At 38.2% G+C, this 17,233-nt stretch overlaps 1 protein-coding gene across 3 annotated transcripts in view; it reads right to left on the bottom strand.

Annotated features, from left to right (window-relative positions):
* The window catches only part of LOC112054588 (spectrin alpha chain), a 59,180-nt gene that overhangs the window by 14,134 nt on the left and 27,813 nt on the right, over window positions 1-17,233 (bottom strand). For all 3 annotated transcript variants that reach the window (XM_052891424.1, XM_052891426.1, XM_052891425.1), the window contains exons 20-33: window positions 16,848-16,973; window positions 16,287-16,478; window positions 15,425-15,614; window positions 14,658-14,868; window positions 14,104-14,221; window positions 10,117-10,265; window positions 9,000-9,198; window positions 8,057-8,202; window positions 7,378-7,480; window positions 6,681-6,830; window positions 5,873-6,010; window positions 5,561-5,678; window positions 4,932-5,127; window positions 4,270-4,420 (exon numbers count right to left, since the gene is read on the bottom strand). In XM_052891424.1, the coding sequence (XP_052747384.1) occupies window positions 4,270-4,420; window positions 4,932-5,127; window positions 5,561-5,678; window positions 5,873-6,010; window positions 6,681-6,830; window positions 7,378-7,480; window positions 8,057-8,202; window positions 9,000-9,198; window positions 10,117-10,265; window positions 14,104-14,221; window positions 14,658-14,868; window positions 15,425-15,614; window positions 16,287-16,478; window positions 16,848-16,973 (2,187 nt within the window). The remainder of the gene's footprint in view (window positions 1-4,269; window positions 4,421-4,931; window positions 5,128-5,560; window positions 5,679-5,872; window positions 6,011-6,680; window positions 6,831-7,377; window positions 7,481-8,056; window positions 8,203-8,999; window positions 9,199-10,116; window positions 10,266-14,103; window positions 14,222-14,657; window positions 14,869-15,424; window positions 15,615-16,286; window positions 16,479-16,847; window positions 16,974-17,233) is intronic.

Raw genomic sequence — 17,233 nt, 5'->3', positions numbered from 1 at the left:
AGCTATTTACCGCCGCACTGGAAGACGTCTTTAAGCTTCTGGACTGGGGCGGACTTGGCATCAACATCAATGGCGAGTACATCACTCAACTGCGGTTCGCGGACGATGTAGTCATCATGGCAGAGACTCTGGATGACCTTAGTACCATGCTCAATGACCTCAGCAGAGTTTCTCAACAGGTGGGCCTAAAAATGAACATGGCTAAAACGAAAGTAATGTGTAATGCTCATGTATCGCTCCACCCAGTTATAGTTGAGAACGCTGCACTCGAAATTGTAGACGAATACATATACCTAGGACATATGATCCAGTTAGGTAGGTCCAATTTCGAGAAAGAGGTGAACCGTCGAATCCAACTCGGATGGGCTGCATTCGGGAAGCTTCGCGACATCTTTTCGTCCGAAATTCCTCAGTGCCTGAAGACGAAAGTCTTCGAACAGTGCGTGTTGCCAGTGATGACCTATGGTTCCGAGACTTGGTCGCTAACTATGGGCCTTATAAGAAGGCTCAGAGTCACACAGCGGGCGATGGAACGAGCTATGTTAGGAGTATCTCTGCGTGATCGAATCAGAAATGAAGAGATCCGCAGAAGAACCAAAGTCACCGACATAGCTCAACGAGTTGCGAAGCTGAAGTGGCAATGGGCGGGGCACATAGTTCGAAGAGCCGATGGACGTTGGGGTCCCAAAGTGCTGGAATGGCGACCCCGCACTAGTAAGCGCAGTGTTGGCCGACCCCCCACCAGGTGGACTGACGACATCAAGCGAGTCGCAGGGATTCGCTGGATGCAGGCGGCTCAGTATCGTGATGTTTGGAAGTCCCTACAAAAGGCCTATGTCCTGCAGTGGACGTCCATCGGCTGATATGATGATGATGATGATGATGATATGGCTTGTTGGTCTAGACCACAGAACAGAGATCGCTAAAAGCTAACGCTTTTAGCAATAGAAGTAGCATAGGGGCGTGGCCCGCTTACACCCGGGTGTGCGGAGCTTCGCAAGCCTATGCGCGCATGTACTAGCAGTCTTGTTTCGTTGACTGACACGTTACGTCCTGCGGTTTTCAAATTCGGTAATTGAAAATAATTAAAAACGATTAGAAAAATGCTGTATTGTGCCGTTTTGGAATACCAAAATGATAGCCGCCACAAACATTTATCAAATTATGGTGTTTCGTACCATCGTTAAGACGTATTTTATTATATTTTCATTAAAATATGAAAAAATAATTTTACTCAAAGTCACAAACTAAAAAGAACTTTACGGAAATAGTACTAAAGTTTACTTTATTTTAATACAAGTTCGATTTTCTCGAAGATTCTGTTGACACCAGTGGGCATACATTTACTGCGTCAACAACAACAACAAAACTATCATAAATCAAAAATTTACAAAAATGATTTTATTGCAATAATTCTTCTATTCCTAATTAAATGTATTAATTATTATTAATATTAATAATCCTTGTTATTTTATATTTAACGAAAACACCCATTGATTTTGCATAAAATTAAAAACAAGAAATTGTAACCATTTTAATGTTGAATTTTCATTGTTAACGTGCGAAATATAATCTAAACTGCTATATTCCGAGTTGCGCGTTGTCAGTCGAAAATTAATCACAAAATAATCTGTGTTACTTTTTAATTATATAAAAATATTTAGGAATGCTCCAGATTTAAATAAAGGATCATCATGTGAATTTTTAAATGAAAGTACCTTTTTATATTATTTAAAAACTGGTTGTTAGGCATATAAAATGTACCTAAACGAACATTTTCTTTTAACAATTTTAAGGTCAAAATAAACTCAAGAGACAGAGTGTTCGTTTTGCCTTTAGGTTCTTTAATTGAATTTCTCTGTCGGTCCCTCATGACTGACAATCGGTACTACCTTGGCGAGTCATCTTTCGATAAACAATGCTCCTCCATCGAGTACGGATACAGGCCATCTAGATGGCAGTATAAAATGTGTGGGCACCTGTTTCTATGAAAAGATCCGACCATCGGATTGGTGATCTACCTCGTGGCCGTTTTCCTTCTAAATACCACCACGTTTCCACTGTTATGCCAGAGTTGTGAATTAATAAAAAAAAGACAGAAATGTAAGCGTCGAATACTTACGTGTACGTGTACATCACCGCAGTATAAAATAAATAAATAAAAAAACACAAGCGACGAAGGGGAATGTTTATTGATATGAGACAGTGAAACAAGATTAATACGATCATTTTATTGTCTGAAATCAACAAATATACGATTATTTTATTGATTTCAAAGCCAAAGGTTTCAATTGAAAAGCAGCATATTTTATGCTTTTATTATCTCCTCTAGCATTCAGTTTATCAGAAAACTGCAAAACATTTTAAAAATATGATTTCAATGTATATATTATATTATGCTTTATATAAAATAAGAGGAAAAATAGACCAAAAAATAGTTATTATTTTTCTTGTTTTAGTTCTCCTGAAAAAAGTGTAATTGTGATTTATGTTAGTTTTGAATTTAAGCAGCTGCCATATGTCATTTAGCTATTCATTTAGGGATGTCGATAATAATATATCGATATTTTATATCTACTACTATTATATTATGATGACACGATAATGATGAAATTTTGGAAAAAAATTTTTAGGAATCCGGAGAGGAAAAAAATTAATCGAGGCGACTAGGAAGCAAAATTTGTTTTATGCAAAACCGCATTCTAATTTGTTCCAAACATTTTACGCAATCAGACGTTAATGTAAAGTGGAAACAGAAGATATTTAGTATTCACGGCAGTGCCAAACAAAAAGATTTTTTTTTCTAAAAGTCGTATTCGTGTCTTTTAGGATACAAATAAAATGACGTACTTAAAGTGTTAGGAACGTCAAGTCTGAGTATTTGTAATTGACCTATTGACTACTAACGGGTTGGAAAATAATCTACTGGTAACATTCATCATGAAACTCATTATAGTTAAATAGGAAATAATTGAGTTATTTTCTGCAAAAACCGACGAATTAAAAAAATATATACTATCGTGTTTTTTATATATTTAGGAACTATTTTTACTTCTTTGCAGAAAAGATTTTTTTACTTCTTTTCGTTGAAATATTTAGGAATTAAGTTTACGAAATACTTAGAGCAGCTGGTCATGTGTTTCTCAAAACTTAAACGAACGAATTTCGACATTGCAATAATGTGTCATTGTGGTGTTTTTCTGATGATATCTAAAGTTGTCAGATAGGCATAACAATACTTGCAGTTTGGTCTATATTGTATTGGCAAATATTGTACAGTATACAAAAGAATAGTCATGTGAAAGATACGACGACACTGTACTATACCGTGTTTTATTTTTTATTATTTGTTTTTATATCACTTTCATTTGTTAGTGAAATTGTCCTGAGAAATTTGTGAAACATTGTTTAACATTGTTTATCATTGTAAAACATTGTTTAACATCCAAATCTGAGAGAGAATGTTTAAGACTATCGTTATTTCACATCCCTAGACAACATTAATAAAACAAAGTTAGGATCATTTTGAATCTTATTTATAAAGTAATAAAGCTTATATATAGAGACAACTAGTGACGAGTAGCGGTACTACAGATTTCATTCATAAATTTTCATTCAAGAATTTTCATTTGTTCTGAGACAACAGTAATAAATAATTTTCAACTCTAAAATAAGGGTAATATATTTCTTTTTTCACTAAATATTAAACAGCCAATTAAGTGAAGAGTTTATCAGTGTGATTAGTATTATTACACTATAAATGTGTTTGTAAGGCCACGCCCCCGGGTACGCTGGTTTCAATACAAACAGTTGGCACTTTATAAATCTAGTTACTTCTTATATCTGTGGTCTAGACAGTCTCAGGATAAGAATGTTTATCAACATACATTGGCTTTAGTATAGCTGGCTAGCTTAAAAATTATCAGTAGCAGCCGTAAGTGGGGACATTAATGGTTTGACCATGTCTCGGAGAGCACATTAAATCATTGGATCTGGTCATTTTTATCATGTATTTATATATTGTTGTCTACCGGTTGTAGTCCTTCAAATTGACTGGTGGCAAATCATATGGTTAGTTGACATTCCATTATTCCACACATATTACAAAGCTTCACATAAAAATAATTTATTTGATAATTGGACTTCTTCAAATATCATTAAAAGTATAGTGCCACAAACGTTTCTGACCCCGTGAAGGGCACCTCTTTCAACCATCTCACAATTCATCTTCTCGAAGTCAAGGGTTAACTTGTCGAGTAAAAGAAATACCTTCAATTTCTCGCCAGCCTCCTGCACCGCCTGCACGGCGGGCTCGTGGCTCGCCAGCTCGGCCTCGAGCCGCTTGTGCTTCTTCAGCAGGTTCTGCACGCCGGTCAGGTCGCGTCCGTAGTCGTCAGACGCTACTAGCAGCTTCTTCTCTCTGAACAAAAGAAAGAAACATTCAGAAATACATATACAGTAAAGCAGCTCATCATCACCTAGTTTTTATTAACTTATTGCAGGTCCAAGCTATCTTCTTTCAAATTATTTATTAGAAGTCAACATAGAAGCATAAATTGATTTAATTTCTTAACCGCATCATCTTTTGTATATCCTAACCTCATCTTTAGTATAAAGTTTATTAATCAAAAAAAACGAGTGTACTGCAGACCACACGACTGAAGTAAAACTTCTTTTAAAAATAAAAAAAAACATAGCGCCATCTATGAACCTCAGGCATAACTTCATTGCAACAAGTTCTTGAAGTGAACGAAATTGGCTTGTTTCAAAGTTCTCTAAGAGCGCCATCTACTAGTAGTTTAAAATAACAAACATTGTTTTATTATACCTGTAGATGGCAGCACGTATCATGGAGCATGGAGTAAGTTGATGAATTCGTTACCTCAAGTCAAGCATGCTAAAATACATAGCAAGCAATCACGTGCACTCACTTGATCCACGACTCCTCGTCGGCGATGTCCCTGAAGAACTGGTGCAGCGTGTTGGCCTCGTGCAGCAGCGCGCGCCGGTGCGCCGCCAGCGCCCGCACGCGCTCGAAGCGCTCGTTGATGGCGGAGCGCCGCGCGCCGATGCCGGCGCTGTCGAACTGCCCCGACGACACCAGCGCGTCCGCTTGCGCGTTCATATCTGCGCACACACACGCACATAATTATATTATATTTATATAATAATATTATATATTACAGTTAATAATCAATTACAATCTTTTTAAAACCAGTTAAAAGTAGGGGCAGCAAAAGAAGACTTATTACTCTTCTTGAATATAAAAACCTCAACTATCAATAGAAAATATTTCTCATCTTCCCGTCATATTTGGTTGTCCCTGGTAAGATACTCATGGTATAATACAAAAACTCGATGCCGACTATCATCTATGTTTTCTAAAAAAATATCAAATAACAGAAATCAGAGATAAATTTATAAATTTACCTTAAATAGTATAAATTACTATTTAAGGTAAATTTATACATATAAACAGTATTTTAAGAATGCACACACTGCATCTCAGTTATCAATATATTTAACAACAATTTATTGAAATAATAACAAGGTAATTTACCATTGATTCTGTCTTCATGAGCCTGAATATCGGCTTCAACAAGTTGGTGCTTCTTCATGAGGTTCTGCACAGATGCCAAGTCTTTGCCAGAGTCTTCAGAAGTGAGGAGGCTTTCAACCTATTGCCAGAGAAAAACATGTCAAGAAACAAGACCAAAGTTCAAAAATGTCACAACATGCCTTGTTCCAAATACAAAATTCAAAAACTAATACATTCTCCAGTCAGTACGACACGAAGTATCATGGATGTTATACAATCCTCACATTTCTTCTCCATCGTTTATCTTAAGATTGTTTTTAGTATAACGCTTACCTCTCCAAGCCAAAAGTCGAGGTCCTTGACAGCGGCGATGTACGTGCGCTGTTTGTTGGCCTCCTTCAGTTTCAGAGACTTCTCTGTGGTCTTCTGGGTAAGGAACTCCCATTGGTCGGCGATCGAAGCCAGGCGAGCCTGCAGATAGGCCGAGCAATCAAACGGATGTTACAGTATGACAATAACTTAAGCTTACACATAACTCAAGACATTTATAGAAATCTTCATGAAAAGATCACGTAAAAAAGAACGTTAAAACTATTTTATTTTCATTGTATTGACTTTTAAGTTGTAACTTGAATTGAAATTGAATTGAATTGTGTATAATCAAAACATTTCTTATCTTATTTTATTCAATAAAAACAGATGCGCTGAGAATCGGCCACAATCAAGGATAGATGGATTTGACTTCATTGCCTATGCCATACAAGGGAAGGAAATGTTCCTAGAGAGTAAATGTTCCTAAGAACACCTAGAACATAATTATAACGGGTTACCAGTGACAACAAGTTGAAAGGCCTCAGATTTCCTCATGCACCTGTTAGTTCACTGGAAAATTTAGGTACCCTTCAAAGAATAAAATAACAATGCCGAAAACAAGACCTCGCTTTTGTCTTTTCTCATTGGCATTATATCTTCAGACACGCTTAAATACTCTTAAACGATTTCTTGTAGATGTAGTCGAGTGCTGATGCTAATCGAATACAAATATTCCCGTTTTGTTGTTCAAAAACGTTGATTTTGAAGGTTCTATATCTATGGGATACAATACACTATGTCGACAATTGTAAGGACCGTATATCATTACCTGCACGGCGTCCTCGCTGCCGCTGCACTGGCCGCGCTGCACGAGGTTGCCGCCCATGGCCAGCACGGACTGGATGCGCTCGGCGTTGGCGGCCAGCTCGGCTTCGAATGCTTGGTGCTTTTGGTGCTTGGATTGGATGTTGGCCGGGTCCTAGCAACAAACGCAAAATACTTATAATATATCTAAGGTTTTGGGACAGTGTATAACTCTGTACAGGGAGTCTAATGCCATTCATTTGAGCCATAATAATAGAGCATAGAAACAGAATTTTGATTAATGTGACTTCTTTGTAAGATTATGTCAAGTCCTAACCAGCGTACTATACTTAAATCTGAGGGAATTCTAATGCCACTTTAGCCAATGTAATAGAGAAGAGGGTCTAAAAAGATATTGTTTGGACTTCTTAAGATATTGATCAGATTTTAGCAACAAACATATAAAATGCATCTAAGGTTTTTTGCAAATACAGTTAACGGGTCTAATTAATGTCAGTTGAACCGAAGTAATCAATTATTGGTATTCTGTTGCAAGGTCGATATCAACTGAACACATTGTATGTACTAAAAATTTAACTATAGGTTTTGAAGGAGTATTTTATTAAGTTCAGGAAGTTTAAATTGAGCTAAAGTAATAGAGGACTCACTAAGAAGATATAGTCAGGACTTGTATTAGAGCAATGGCTAATAAATGTACACACCTTGTAACTCTCTTCGGTCGCAAGCTGCAATTTCTCAGCGATCCAGTTCTCCATCTCGTCGGCGTCGCGCGAGAATTGTTGCAGAGTTTGTTCGTCGCCCAGTCTGTATTAAATGTTCCAATAAACCTTGTATCATGTTTCTACTATAGAAAGCCCGCAAATACGTCCGTATGACCTTTGACAATAATCGTTTATGATAAGTTGAAACGCTTTTGAAAATAGAGATAATCCTATATAAAATTTCCTCTCTCCTGTTTACTTTAAAAATTACTCGATGCGCTATTTTGTGAATAGCTCTTCTATTGTAAAAGTACCATTTAAATTCTGTCATCTTAAGGTTATAGTTGTCAGTGATATTTTAACAAAGCGTATCGTATTCGAAAATGTCCTATATTTTTCGAAAATATAGCTATATCTCTTACCACGATGAAAATACAGGGAATGTTTTAATGATCCACCCCTTGCACTACAGCCTCAATTTGGATGCTATGTTAAATTTTTTTTTTCTTTCCAAGTTTGACAATAATCTCACCTGATGGTAAGTGATGATGCTAATCTAAGATGGAAGCGGATTAGGAGTAGGATGAAAATCCACAACCCTTACGGTTTCTACACGACATCGTACCGGAACGCAAAATTTCTTATTTGGGGCCGCTTTAATGAGACTATATGTTCATACCTGGAGCGCTTCTCGATGAGCGCCTCCTTGAGGTGCCGCCAGCGGTCGAGCACCTGCACGCGCTTCTTGTCGATGGGGTCGGCGGCATAGTGGTCCGACGCGATCAGCTGGTCGGCCAGCGTTTGCAGCTGCGCGATCTTTTCCTCCTGTCAACAAACAAACGAATAAATTAATAAGAAACTTTGTCCTCTGTATTCAGTACGCCTTATATGCGACCAACGACATGTCTCGTGTAGAGAAATAGATAAAATGGCGGCAGTGTAGTTCCAGTCTCATCTTTTTCATACCAACTCAATGAAAGTGATAGCGATATTTGCCGGTTGAGATACATCGTTTGGTCGCATGTTAGGACTACAGGAGAAACTTCTCAAACAACATCACTGTTTCTGTAATTTTACAGAAACAGTGATGTTGTTGACTGATGATGACTGACTTCAAATCATGCTCAAGTGACGTTGACCAGACAATATTTGATTACAAGTCATGTTCATTTACCACAAATACTTTCATCCTCTTTTTATCCCCTGTTACAGCTGCAGCTAGACACCAGTGGCGTGCATAAGGTTGTTGGTCAGGGTATGCACTAGTAAGACAATTTAAACAAACTAGAAAAAAGTGCATTGGATAAGCATTAACAAATCATTGGTTAGGGTATACAGAGCTTTAATGCATGCATGAAGTGCACGCCACTGCTAGACACCCCCCGAATATCAGCTGCAGCTAGACATCTGTATGCCAGCATGCGACCAACAACATCGTAAAAAAAAAATACAACTAATGGCGGCCGAGTAGTTCTAGTCCCATCTCTTTCGTCTTAACGCAACGACAAAGATTTTTCGGCGACATTTTCGGTTGCACTGCTATTGGTTGACATTTGTCAATTTCTCTTCACGAGGTACGTCGTGTGGCCGCACGTTAGGCCTACAACGCGAGAAATACTCACGTGGGCGTTGATGGCCTTGTCGAAGTCCTCGTGCTTCTTGATGAGCTGCTCGACGTTGTCGGCGGCGTCGGGCACGTCGGCGGCGGGCGCCAGGAACGCCTCGCGCGCGCCCATCCACGCCTCCGCCTGCTCGCAGTCGCGGTAGAACAGCTGCAGCTCCAGGTTCTGGTCCAGCTTCATGCGCCGCGCCACCCACGCCCTGACCGAACACCGGACATTGTATACCACATACTTGTAAACTTCAAGATAGCACACTATGCTATCTTGAAGTTTACAGCCTCAATAGCTCAACGGTAAGAGCGGTCGGACTCATCACCGAGGGGTGGTGGTTCGATCCGCGCCCCATTGGTCTATTGTCGTATCCACTCCTAGCACAGTCTTTCCCGACTAGTTGGAGGGGAATGGGAATATTGGTCATATTTAATACATATGGCAAATATACTTAAAAAAAAAGTTGGTATCCGCGTCGCTAACTCCTTCATAACTGTACTGTAAAACACGCAACAGGTTATCTTCCGGTTCCTATTCTTATTAAAAGGGTTGTTTTAATAGAACATCTTTATAATTTTTGTTCAAGTAAATAATATATTGGGACTAAGTCGCTAAACTTTCATTGACGTTGAAGACTCGAAAGAGTCAAATATTGGTTTTACTTTTGGTGGTTATATTATATTTTCCAATGGAAAATCAGTAGGCCTAACCATACGGCCCACGACAAATCTCGTGAGGACAAAATGATGAATAAGCCGGAAATATCGCTCTCTCTTTTTCGACCTATCACAACAAAAGAGATAGTGATATTTCCGATTCGGCACTATTAATCGACAATGTCATTTTGTCTCCACGAAATATAATGTGGGTTGCATATAAGGCCTACTGAGCGAGTTGTTCTTGCTAACATTAATATAGCTTGACAAGTTTTTTGATGACACTCCCATGATCTGCGGGCGTCGGAAGAAAAGACTGCGCGGGTGTGAAATCGTGCGTGCGGGGAAGTGACGTGCATCAGACGTTGGATTATTATTCGCCATCATCGCGCCATCGGGAATGTTACGAACGAAGTTTCCAAGCTATAACTATTCTACTATATTGACATTGTAGCGATAGTGGCACTCACTTCTCGAGGTCCTGCCGCGCGTCCGCCATGGCGTTGAGCTTGTCCTGTATGTCGAGGCTGGCGTAGTGGCCGCCTTGCAGCAGCTGCTGCCCGAACAGCTCCAGCGCCTGGAACGTGCCCGCGCGCGCGTCCATCTCCGTGCGGTGCTCCTGCCGCAGTACACAGTATACATTCGTCATTTGTTGCTATGTTATTTTTTTTTTATTATTCTCTACAAGTTAGTCCTTGACTACAATCTCACTGATGGTAAGTGATGATGCAATCTAATGCCTGGAACGTGCTCGCGTGCGCGTCCATCTCCGTGCGGTGCTCCTGCCAGTCACATTCGTCATTTGTTGCTGTTTTTTTTTATTCTCTACAAGTTAGTCGTCACGTCATCAACCCATATTCGGCTCACTGCTGAGCTCGAGTCTCCTCTCAGAATGAGAGGGGTAAGGCCATTAGTCCACCACGCTGGCCCAATGCGGATTGGCAGACTTCACACACGCAGAGAATTAAGACAATTCTCTGGTATGCAGGTTTACTACAATGTCGCCTGATGGTAAGTGACGATGCAATCTAAAGATAGAAGCGGGCTAACTTGTTAGGAGGAGGATGAGACTAGGCCGTGGCTGGTTACCACCCAACCGACAAAGACGTACCGAAAGGAGTGTGGATTATCATCCTACTCCTAACAAGTTAACCCGCTTCCATCTTAGATTGCATTATCACTTACCATCAGATGAGATTGAACTCAAGGGCTAACTTGTAAAGAATAAAAAAAAATGAAATTTCGGTTTCTACACGACATCGTACCGGAATGCTAAATCGCTTGGCGGTACGTCTTTGTTGGTATACTGGTAACTAGACACAGCCTAAGCCTTCCAACAGCCAAACGTGGACCAATTAACAAAACCCAGCCGGGGATCGAACCCAGGACCTCTGTCTTGTAAATCCACTGCGCATACCATTGCGCCACGGAGGCCATCAACTTTATGATATTTGTTTGTTCTTACGTTAGTTCATGAAATAGACCAGGCGCTGTGAGGCACTGAGTGTGCAGAATTAATTCGAGGACCGCATTCTGTTTACAGTTTTGAACTCGGAAACGCATGGAGATTACGATTGTGCACGTTACCAGGTTTGTTGGTGCATTTTTTTGTTATACCCTGCCCTCTTTGGTGACGAGGGAGGTGTGATGGACTGAACAAATGCTTTGTATCAGTTTTATTGCTTGTTTCATTAAGAATGACCAATTATTTTTATGACATTACCACACTAATAAATATAATCTATTAAAATATATAAGACATGTACAATTCCGAAACTACAATTCATCTGAAACTCGTCACGAGTCGAGTTTATACGAAGAAGAAGCAAAGAAGTACAATATTACATGTTGAAGAAATAAAATAAAATATATTTAGCATGTTGAGTTCAAAACTGTAAACATAATGTGGTCCTCGAATTATGTAAACTCATTACCTCATAGTGCTTCTGATGTGTGTGTTGTCTGTATATGTTTATGTAAAAAAAAATAGTTCCTAAAATTTCTTTAAACAAAAGTTACTACACACAAAAGCTGTTACAGGACAGAGATTTAAAAAAAGAAAGCCCAAAAACACTACAACATTTAAACAATTAAAAATAACATTTGCAGGTCCCATTTCAGTTTAAAACATCCTGTATATGAAACTTCGACACAATAATAAGTAAATGTCAAAGCAAATAAAATACACTTTGTTAGCTCGCTGTTGTAGTTAATGAGACAAAATGGCCTTAATGTTCCTAATTTTTGGACCAAGTAATCCAAGATGAGTATCTTGAACGGGAGCGACAATCTCGCTAAAGAGATTGGCAGATTAGAATTTGAATTTGCGTCCAGTACTGAAAATTTAGCTAAACAGTTTAAGTCAAACTGAATAAGAGAAAATTAGAAAATTAAATATTGCCTCAAAAATAAAGTAAACACTAGTCAAATAGGCTATAAACACAAGACTCCGAAATCCAAAAGCGAAGGGCACAGTAACTCACACGAAAATTTTTAAAAAGTAAAGCCTGCTTCGAGAAAATTCGATAAATTAAAAAAAAACAACAGTAACATTAAGTAATTAAAGGATTAACAATTTAGTGTTATTTATTTTTTTAGATGTATTGAATTAGTTTCAAAATTACAATATTAAAATATTAATTTAGTCATCATATTTGAGCTTTTATATTTCTAACATTTTAGTAGGATTATAAGGAATTCAATACTGTATTACTTGATTTTTGTTAGAAGAGAGAAAATACCAAAAATAATAGATCACGTGAAGACGCAAGTGTGTCTACGGCCAGGAACCATGTCGCAGTAACATTTATCAAAAGACAAAAAAAAATTATAATTTTTTTTTTAAAAATTCATAGGTTTTAATCCAAAAACTAGTATCAAAAGAAAAACGAAAAATCCTTCAAGTAAAACTTAACTTTAAGTAGATTAAGGAAATACAAAATGTTGGAGGATTAATATTATAACCGTATGAATACAATAACCCAAAAAAAGTATCAAAATCATTTGTTTTATAGAACAAACAAATTAATTTCGTCAATGGTACATAAAAGGACATATTGTAACTTTTATCTATTTTTTATCTATCTAAAGCCAAACTGGGTGTGGAATTTTTAAAAACAAACAAAATATGAAGATATCAAACGCATGTAAATGGCATGCATTTTCTGCCTTCCTGCCTTGTTTTTATTTAAAATTATGTTTTGTTTTTTTTTAATTGTTATTATTGTTATACCTAAAATTTTTAACTTTCTAATTTGATCTAAGCTTATCAATTAAATTTAGTTATTTAATACTATCAGGTGCAAAATGACAAGCTATTCATACCCTCACTTTAAATTTGTTTATTTACAAACATTCCACATCGAATTTGGCTTCAGTATAAAGCTCAACGATCAGTTCCTATTACGCCACAACGTTAGAGCGACATGGTCCCACAAAGTATCGCACAACAGAAAGTGTCAAATGACCGCACACCGCAGTGGCGGGAGCGAGGCACATGCGTGCGGCTGACCTGCGGCGTTATGCCGTAACGCGCGTCTATCTCCAAGCGCTGGCTCTAGAAACATTGTAACATACCAACATTGTTTTATCTCACATTATATATACCAAGATACGCACGAAATAAGACAAAATGTGGACCAATAGCGGCAGAGTCAATGTCAAAGCTAAAAAAGAAGCCTCACCTCAATAGCTTAACGGTAAAGTGGTCGGACTCATCACCGAGGGGTGTTGGTTCGATCCCTGCCTCGTTATATGGCAATACACTATGACTTTATATTTGTATGACCATCTTGTATATTTAAGTGTATTATGGCAAATAAAGTTCATTTCATTTCATTTCGTTGGACTATTATCTTACCCACTCCTAATATAGTATTTCCCGAATAGTTAGAGGGGGAATGGGAATATTGGTCACATATAAAAGATATGGCAAATATTCTTTAAAAGAAAAAAAAAACTGGGACAACTCCGCCGCTATTCGTCGACAATATGTCTTTTTCTCATCAAGAGATATGACGTTGACGCATATTAGGCCTGCTGGTGAAGCTTCGATGATCCCATTAATGATTTTTTTTATTTTAACTGTACATGTTCCTAATCACTTTCATCAAGCATTTGAGTCAATCACTTGACTAACTTAAATGCTTGACAGAATATGGTGGTCTTAAAAATGCAATGTGTTTAATGGTGATGTACATTATATAAATATTTACATTCAATGTATAATGTTTGATATTTATGGTAAAAATAAACATAAAAGTATATCTGTTGTAGGTACATCTGATTGTATTTGTTATTGGGAAATCTAAAATTGTGATAAATTTTAAATAAGTAAACAAGTAACTTTTAAGACATTGGCGCATTTGTCACAATAATGATATAAGAACAGTAAGTATAAAAGACTTCATTGATTTTTTTTAAAATGTTTTGAATATTCCACATATTTCTTTACTAACCTGGTGTCGTTCTAGTAGAGCTTCAGCACCGGTGACGTCATTGGCTAGCTCCTCCGAGCTCACGAGGGCCATCATGGAGTTGATCCATGCCATTAGATCGCGATAGTCTGATAGGAATCTGTAATAAAAACAAGTAGTTTTAACACTGCCGACACATCCCTTTTTTGTTCAAAATACCATAGTAATCATATATATTAAAAGCAGATACTCGCGTATTTACCCGCGTAATTACCCCGTGAAAATACGGGGATAAAATATAGCCTATGGCACCCATGAATAGTGTAGCTTCGAAAGAGTGAAAGAATTTTTCAAATAGGTTCAATAGTTTCGAGGCCTATTAAATGCAGACAAACAAGCAAATCTTTCCTCTTTATAATATTAGTATAGATGATCATTAGTAAAAAGTGTAAAACTTTATCTTCTACTTTACACTTTTTATTTTTTTATTATTATAACGGGCTACACAACGCTGGATTCCAGGTGTCTTGAGCTGGTTCATTATAAGATGTTATCTATTTTTTGGAGGCTTCCAGCCCTTTTGGACTTGTCGTTACCTCTGCAAGTCATAGGAGTCCAGCAGCTTCTCCTTGCGCGCGTTGGCTCGCGCCTGCAGCTGCTGCCACGCCTCGTTGATCTCGCGCTGCTTGCTGTAGGTGGCGTCGGCGGAGTCGCCGTGCGTGGACATGAGCCGGTTGGCCGTGTCGTCCAGCTGGCGGATCTTGTCGCCCAGCGCTGCCAAGTCCCGCTCTAGGCCTTCGTGTTTACCTGACATTGGCAGAAATACATAGTAAAAACAAAACCGACGGAGTTTGTGAGCTCTTTTTAGACTACGACTACGGCAAACACGCGCTGAGTCTAAGCAAAATCGCACATCCTCTCTCTCAAAGTACTCCAAAATGTTCAACCTGTATTTTGAAAAATGTTGATACCTTGGGTTATTTCGGAAGTCCATTCATATTGGATATAGACTGACACCACTTTATTTTTCGAATTTATTCTTAGCAAGCCTCTTCATTTGATACCTATATTGTAGAAGTGCATTACAAAAAAAACTAGTCTATCCTAGATTTATAATATTTAGAATGATGTCACAAAGTTAACCATGCATGGTCATTCAAATTAATCTCTTTTCATTTGATACCCATATTACAGTAGTGGTTGCAACTCAGTGCTTTAAAAATTGAGTTGCAACCAACCACCCAACCGCCTCTCGCGTCTTTATTTTTGTCTGACATGCGCGTAAAGTTACCCGCACCTTTTGTCGGAGACCTCATAAAGATTGCACCAGACTATAAAATCTTAAAATAAAAAAATATCTCACGTTGCAGCGTCTGCACAGAGCGCAGGTCGCGGCCCAGGTCGTCGGTGGCGAGCGCGGCCTCCTTCTCCGCGATCCAGTCCTTGGTCTCGTCCACGTCGCGGTGGAAGCGCTGCACCTCGTGCGCCGAGCCCAGCTGCGCGGCGCGCTCCGCCGTCAGCTGCTGCAGTGACGTCCATTTGGAGTTCAGCTCCTGGAAACAGTCATATTAGTTAGTCATTTGAATTTGGAAGATGGCTTGGAAGGAACATGCCCCGGTTCGTTATGTTCATAATTCTATCCAACTCTCAGTGAAAATAGTTCACACAAATTTGTTACAGCAGTTTAATTTACTAACTTCGACGTATGCTAGTTGACATGTACAACGAAATTGAGATTCTACGTAATAAATATCTTCGGTGAGCCCGTTGTGGAGACCATACAGTAGGTAAATGACATTTCTCAGTTGATTTTAGTGAATAGGTCAGCTGGGCCCAAAGATAAGTAATATATTTATTTATTGCTTCTATGTAATGATCGCTATCAGAAGTTTATGAACTTTTACCGTCGGATTTAGCTGGTTACTATTGTGGTTTTCTTGGAAAAAGAAAGCCCAATAGAAAAAAATGATTCTCTAGATACACAAGCTGACCACGAGATATAACGAGGCAGTATTTACATACCCCCATATTCATAAACACGGATGAAGAATTAAACCTCAATTTCCTTCAAAGTAAAGTGGACCTAATCACTACTGGTCAAAGTTCACTTAACTTTGAAGAAATTTGAGGTTTAAATCGTTATATGTTTTATAATCAAGGTTGATGATATATGTATTTATTTTTTTGCACTCAATCATTCATTCATTCGTCAGTATACAACGCACCTGCATCTGCGTCTTGATCTTGAGCGCGGCCTCAGTCTGGCCGACGGTCATGAGCTGCACGGCGATCTCGTTCATCTCGGCGAGGCGCACTTCGTTCGCGCGCAGGTCGTTCTGGAAGTCGTCGAACTTCTTCTGCATCACCTCCACCTGCTCCAGGTCCTCGCCCACGTCCTGCACCTGGGCGTGCATCTCCTGTTCCGAGGGGGAAAAAATCACTCATATAGTACATTTCTTAAATAAACGAGTGTCTATTAAATACTAAAAATTGTGTGTGTAACATATTTATGTACTAAAAATACAAAATCAAAAACTTTGTTTTCTCCATTTCCGTTTTATCATCATCAGCCATACCTTTATCTTTTTCCATTATTATGAAACATACTTTATTTAAGGTTTACTTAACCGAAATTTCAACACATAGGCTAATTTTTATCCTGGAAAAATTCATGGTTCCCAAAGGATTTGTGAAAAACTAAATTCCACACGGACGAAGTCGCGTGCGTCCACTAGTTAGGTATATGTTTTTAATATTACAGTTCTATTGTGTAAGCTGTTTGTTACCTTGTCTTTGATCCATGTGGCGAGCTCGGCGGCCTCGCGTACCAGTACGTAAGCCTTCACCGTTTCGTTCAGCTTGTTCTGGCGCTCGCGAGCCAGCGCCAGCAGGTTGTCGTATTGTCCTTCGATCTACGAAATTAAATTACTTATTAAAAACAAGTACTAACACTTAAATCATCAAACAAAATTAAATAAAATCACTCTTGATTTGCCAGTACGTGGTACATTATTTGATTTTAAAATTATTTTAATACCCAGACATTTAATAAATGTACTTAGTATGCAAAAATGTACATGATAATTAATCAAATAAAATAACTTTTAAAATGTATATAATTAAGTTAATGTTCTCGTTAAAAAAAATTGTATTTCAACGACGGTATACATAT

This window comes from Bicyclus anynana, chromosome 4, assembly GCF_947172395.1.
Source record: "Bicyclus anynana chromosome 4, ilBicAnyn1.1, whole genome shotgun sequence".
NCBI lineage: Eukaryota > Metazoa > Arthropoda > Insecta > Lepidoptera > Nymphalidae > Bicyclus > Bicyclus anynana.
This window is presented reverse-complemented; position numbering and strand designations above follow the sequence as displayed.